Genomic DNA, 6,689 nt, shown 5'->3' with positions numbered 1-6,689 from the left:
CATCTTACTAGTATTAGCCACATTAAAATACTCACCTGCTTATTACATGTTTTCATGGGTCTCATTTTCTGTTTTCAAAAGCAATCATAAAGTTATTTCTTGAATTCATTAACATTATTTTTCCTGCTATTTTCCAACAGAATTCCACGATTTCTTTTCCAGACCTTACACAGTATTTCTGTCAAGAGGTCTTTTTCCAGGTGTGAATGTATTTTTATATATGTATATATATATATACACACAGAGAACCCAAGGAAACATAACTACACAGATTTTATTTTAATTATAAGCATCAAGTCACAAGCTAGCTTTGTTATACTTTAAAATACATATTTCAACTATCTGTGTAGCCACGGTGCTATTACCAAAAGGCATCTCAGACATTAAAGGGGAAGGTCTTAGTTTCATCTACTACCAGCTTTATACGGTAGTCTCTGTAGTGAAGAGTATTTGTTTCTGGATCTAGAGCAACGGCAAGCATGTCCTCCATTTCCTCCTGAGTAAAGGGCTCACCTGAAAGACAGCAGAGAATAATACTTTGTCTTGGTAAGTATCCTTTCAAAGACTGGAAAATTCCACTGCTTTTCTCTTGAAAAGATCTCCTTTTGATTCTCACACAGAGGAGAAAAGGAACAAAACTATGGATCTTATTCCTTCCCTTTTGCCAATGTAAGTCCTGCACACCAAGTGAGCCAGTCCAAAAGAAAGGAGACAGAGGATCTGGATCTATCTGATCTTTTAATTCACAGCCACCAAAACAGCCTGTTCCTCTCTGCCATGGATTTTGAAACAACCATTTCTGTCAGAGTTTTTCTTCTGTGTACATTAGAATTATTATCTCTCATTTGGCTATCCTTGCACTTGTATTCACATCATGAAAGACTTCTGGTTTTTCTCTTCAAAGATGGCCTACTTCATCCCTCAGAGACCCAGGTTACCATCTGAGGCTAGGTCTTGCACAAAGCCTGCACACCCTTTTGAACATGAGGCAGGTGGGCATGAGTCAGCCACACAAGAAAAGCAAGCTTTTCAAGAGATATTGGAGATTACAGAACATACAACTTAAATCTCGTCTTTGAATCTCTTTGTTTGCATTCGGCTCTAGAATTAAGATCAAGATAATGGAAGAATGAATGAGTGCTGAAACCACTGAAACATCCGGAAATCTAAGCTGCAATTTTACAGAACAGCAAAAGAGTCACATACTTAGTGAGCACAGAGGTGTGCACAGAATCACAAAATCTTCAGATATGATTGAATTATTAATAAGGACAAGAATAAAAATCTCTGTTTTATAATGTCTGCAGATAAATGCTCTTTACCTGCATCATTGACCAGTGAAATGTCCTAGTCTGCAGCCACTCATCACAGGAACAGCATTGTTTGAAGACAATGTATCTACTCCTGCAGGTTTTGGCCTGCAGGGTAAGGACTTCAAGGAGCCATATACATATGCAATGCTTTTTACTTAAACACTGATATTACAGAAGTCATGTTACCTTCTTCAGTCAAATGTTTGACCAGGTCCTCTTTGGTGATATATCCACATTTATTCTCATCCAAAGCCTTTAAAGAAAAGTAACAAAATTTGTGATTTTAAGCTTATTGTATCAAAAAGCAACAACTTCTTCTTAGCAATTAGGTACTTGAATATTCCATTACAGACCTCAAATGCATGTAGAATAACATCTTCTGGAATAGGTCGGAATCTGAAAACATGGAATCAGAAAAGTTAAGTTACTGTTCACCAGCGTTCTGAAAAAACTAAATACAAGTACTAAAGGAAAAGGAAAGTTTCTTTTCTATGAGAGTTTACTAAGTTTTTTCTATCAAACATTTAATTGCATCCTGACCTTTTGGAACTGCCCATATATTTAACTCTTGCATCTTTTGTTGTACTACTGTTTAATTTCCCTTGTGCTGAGGAGCCAAATGAATGTCTTCTGCATGTCTGGGCTGGCTTGGTGGGTTAGTAGGAATCAGCTACAGATGAATCATTCTACACAGCTAATGCACTGTACAGAAATGGACAAGCCAAGAAAACAAAGTTTTGTCCAGGTAGGCTGGTAGCTAGGCAACAGATCACCTAGTGGGACTTGGGCAGTCTAATGAGCTGATGATGAGCAAAGGAGGCTGGTAGCTATAAAAGAAAAGGTCTGTCACTAACAATTTCGAGAGAGGGGAGAACTGGGCACGTGTGTGCATGCACATGCATGCTTGATTTCGGAGCTGGAAAGAAAGCTCAGTGCAGCAATGGAGAGCTTCCATATCCCAGCAGACTCTCACCAAACCCCCAGAATACTAAAGAGAAGGAGCTGATTTCAGGGAGGTTCTAACTGCTTGACTGCTTTGTCCGGACCCGCCTCAGTCTTTTACCATCTAAAAATCAAATGTGCTAAGAAGAAGCCTTGGATTTTGTGATCCAAATCTCATGTGCCCTTGCTTAAGTGAACTATGGACACAGCACCCCAAAAGATGAAGTGGGTCTTGACAAGCCTGCACTAGCCTGGGGAAAGCATGCAGGGTGTGTGTGTGTGTGTGTGTGTGTGTGTGTGTGTGTGTGTGTGTGTGTGTGTCTGTTTGCATGAAGGGGGTGTGGAGGAGGAGGAGGAGAGCCCAGAGCAGCAAGGCATCATTTTGTGAAAGGATGAACATCAGTGTGGAGCCACAGCTGCTTCACATGTACAACACCCTCCTACCAAAGGCCCCCCGTGTGCAAAATAACTTCTCAGGATTGGACAAGACTGATTTTCTCAAAAGCCTCGGCTACCATCTTTAAAATGAAAGATAAAGTCCTTGTAAGTAATCATGCTTTAATGCAAAATGTCAAAATAGAACAAGTCCCTGTGTATGTGCAAAGACTTCTATGCACCTTCGTGACCACTTTTAGATCAGAAGTCTTTTAGAGTGCTAATTGTATATGTTCAGCTGTACCTGGCAGTCATTTTGAGACACAAATATGAAGCTTGTTTGTACAACTTAATTTGAATACACTGTAACACTTCTCAGTAACTCATATGTTCAGAGAAAGCAATAGTTATGACCCTAATTTGCATACAAAATATTTCAGAGATACACAAAACATGTTGAATTGCAATTCTGATTCCAATTAAAAATACAAAAGCTACATATTATCGCAATTATGATTATAAGCTGGTATTATTTATATCATCAGTACAACATAATTTAATGTAGATGAACTAATTTTTAAACAAAATCTATATAGCTAATGTAAATTAGTTTAAATGACAATGAAGATCTATACTCCTTCAAATTACATAAAATTTCGTATCTATCTTTATTGAGAATCAACCCTATCAATCGGAATAAACTACAGACACATAAAATTCACTTTCCATTACCTTCTGTCAAGTAGAACTTTTGTCATCACTGGAAGAAACTTTTCTAGATGAACGAATCCACTCGGTTCTTCTACTTCTATCTAAAAATAAAACTTAAGTGTGGCAGGGTATTTCACTCATTAGCAAATTAATCCAAAAAAACAGAAAATTGGGGTGGTCCCTGCATTAAAATTGCAGCATTAGACTTTGAATATTTATATCAAGTCTTTAATATCACCATAACATCTGAGTGAAAGGCTTGTGACCAAATAGAAAGAGATTGAAGGAAGAGATAATATCCCAGGGAAATACAGGTCTGCTATTATAGACACTTGCAGCAACTCAACATTGCCCTCTTGTGCTTCAAAACTATTCATGCAAAGGAACTGGACACCGAGGAACTGATCTTATCTGCCACAATAACTCAGCAGAGGTTTAAACATCCAGGCTGAAGTCATACTAGTAAAGTCTATCAGGATCTGGAGCATTCCCAAGCAGTGTAATGTGAACACCCATTACAGCAAACCATGAGCATGTTGCCTTGGCACGATTTTGAACTATGCCACCCAACATTTTCCCCAGCAGATCCTGGTTTGAACCTTAAAGACTTTTCCCCAGCAAGAGGCTTGGTGAAGCCACTCTGCATAAAACATTTACCAGGGTGGGCATGAGCTGCTCTGTGCCAGCTGGCTTCAACACCCAAGGATGTTTCTGGGCATATTTAACTGGCTAGCTTGGATATAGCTCCAGTCAAGTGCACCTTAATGATGGAATTTGTTGCTTTCATGTTTCATAGTCAAACAGAGTTGTCAAGGGAAGGACTAGAGAGGCAGGAAAACAGAGTCAGGGCAGACCGAAACAGCCATAAGGCCGTCTACAAACTGCTACCCAAAAACTGCTTCCCTTTGCCTCCCAAATGAACTAACAAATTAGTCCCAAAACACTAGCAGCATTTTCACTGCATTCCTATACTTCCACGGGAGATAAGCAACATGGTAAAAACTGCTCTCTGTCATTGGAGTGCATCCCTTCCCTGAAAATTTTAAGTTTTGCTCCCAAAAGGAATTCTCTTAATTGAGCTAGCCTGTTCCTGTCTATGTTGAAACTGGATGTATGCCTTGAGGTCTCACATGGCAGCAGCAACACCTTGCTAGGCCCCCTGAGATACAGCCCAGATTGAAAGAAAACTCAAACAGGCACTGATCTGAAATCTTCTAACTGAGCCAGGAAAAACTTAGTAAGGAATCTTTCTCCTGGGAGCTGGGTCAGAGCTGGGGCAGTTGCTGATACGTCCAGTTGCTTAAATGGAAAGCTGCAACTGCTGCTGCATGCTCTTTTCCAGTGTTCTGGAAGGGGGGTGGGTGCTAAGAGAAGACGGCCATCATGTCTTGCTGCTTTAGAGTGGAAACTGGCTTGAAAAAACACATTTTCCCTTCTATTTGGTGAGCCTAGCAGAAAGGATCTTTAGGAAGGAAATGAAGATATTGCATGCTTCAGTCCAAACCAAATGAAAGCTTTTATCATTACAGAATCACTTGTTTTGCTGCTTGATTGATTGAAAAGATATAACAAAATACCTGGCAAAACCTAGCCCTGGGAGGTGATTGGCAACCTCAGCTTCCTCTGGTGTGGAACAAACAGCTTCCATTTCAGAGTCTCTATAGATACAGCAACATCCTGAACAGTTAAAATTAATCCTATTTCTAACACTTCTTACTCTCCCTCGTGCTCACTCCTGTTCTACATCCCATTTCTCATTGATGTTTTCTCTATTTCCTCTTATTTTCACAGTAATAATATTTGCTTGTTCAAACTCTACGAGTTTCACTCTATTTCTTTCCTTTGGTACATCTACACCTCCCATAACAACTGTATTGCAGCACCTATTATGTTTTGTATTTCTGTTCTCTCAGCCATAACATTGGGGTACTTGAAGCACAAAGAAACAAAAACATCTTCCAGAGTTACCAGGCAGCACTGTACCAAACTCCAGGCATTGTAGTAACCCTTAAATTAGTTTTCACCACCCCTAGATTTAGCATTTAATCTTTTCTTTGGATGTAGGCCTAGAGATATGATATTAAGTACAGAATTGATTATAAGGCAAAGTAAGAAACATTAGATGATAATTTACAGAGATAATTACATGAATGCTGATTTTCAAGATATGAATAACATGATGGCAGCATGTGCTAGTTTAGCAATAAGGCTAATTGGAAGATGATATGACAGAGACACAAGTAGTGAGAAACAGAAATTAGTCATAGCTCACAATGGGCAACAATACTGGGGAAATACCTTGGTTACAAACTGGCTAACAGACACCATTTTTACCTTACCTAGATTAAGATAAAATGATATTACCACAGCCAATTATAGTGGCATCTTACATAAATTAAGATATGTCTCTGATTATCATAATATATGAAGGGTATCACAAGAAGACAGTGTTCTTCTGGTGCTAAACCTATGCCAAAGTTTCATTTGCAGGCATCATGAAACATTCTTTGCTATTTATTTTCTAGTTCAGTTTCTTTTAGGTTATCCATTAGTCTTGAATGTATTCTTTCTTCCTGCAGTATTTGTACTTTAGTATTCTTACAATCAGCATATTCACACATGTTACACTGTTGTATCTCAAGAATCTTCTGCCTCATGGCTACATTGCATTGTACTTTTTAGGTATTACTTATCTCACATTTTCAGTAATATTGAAAATTGGGGAAAAAAAAAAAGGCCAATCTCTTAATCTCTTCCAGAGGAAGAGGCAGGCCTTAAATTCTCCTGGTTCCCCTGGACTTGAACAGGGCTGTCAAACACAAATCTGCATCTTCAGTGAGGAGTTTCACTGTTCATTTGCTGTAAAGAAAATTCACTGTGGGACACTAAAAATATCATCTGTATTAAGCACCATAATTTCTCTTTCCATTTTGTCTTGTTTGTCAGTGGGAGCTGGGACAATCTGGTTCTGAGAGTACAGAACCAGAGCAGACAGATTGCAGTATCATGTTAAAAGAGCTTTCTCCTCTGGTGGTTCTTTGCACTTCCTCATCTGAAGCAGCTGCATCATTTTCACAAGACTTAGTGCAAGACTTGTCACACCAAATTCTGATCTACAAGAGACCAGAGAAGCCCAGTGAGGAGACACTACTACTGCAACTATCCAATTTTTTGTTGGAGCAGGAAGAAAACAGTAGGAGACATCAATTCCCAGTATCCTGACACAGGAAAAAGAGAAAAAAACTTACCCCACCTCTCAGCCTCAGCACTGTCCACTCTTTAAAGTAGCATACCCGTTTGCAAAAAGAATGTGAAGTCTTTTTCCCACTTCTTTGTCCCATTTATTAG

The 6,689-nt window shown here is 39.0% G+C and overlaps 1 protein-coding gene across 1 annotated transcript in view; it reads right to left on the bottom strand.

Annotated features, from left to right (window-relative positions):
- Positions 1-254: 254 nt before the first annotated feature.
- The window catches only part of DRC8 (dynein regulatory complex subunit 8), a 29,093-nt gene continuing 22,658 nt past the window's right edge, over positions 255-6,689 (bottom strand). The window contains exons 4-8 of the mRNA XM_088162766.1: positions 6,590-6,668; positions 3,363-3,442; positions 1,667-1,709; positions 1,500-1,566; positions 255-513 (exon numbers count right to left, since the gene is read on the bottom strand). Coding sequence (XP_088018892.1) covers positions 377-513; positions 1,500-1,566; positions 1,667-1,709; positions 3,363-3,442; positions 6,590-6,668 — 406 coding nt within the window. The 3' untranslated portion in view covers positions 255-376. The remainder of the gene's footprint in view (positions 514-1,499; positions 1,567-1,666; positions 1,710-3,362; positions 3,443-6,589; positions 6,669-6,689) is intronic.

The sequence above is a fragment of the Sturnus vulgaris genome, chromosome 3 (genome assembly GCF_052056855.1).
Source record: "Sturnus vulgaris isolate bStuVul1 chromosome 3, bStuVul1.hap1, whole genome shotgun sequence".
Classification (NCBI taxonomy): domain Eukaryota; kingdom Metazoa; phylum Chordata; class Aves; order Passeriformes; family Sturnidae; genus Sturnus; species Sturnus vulgaris.
Note: the sequence above shows the minus strand (reverse complement) of the source record. Positions and strands in the feature narration are given on the sequence as shown.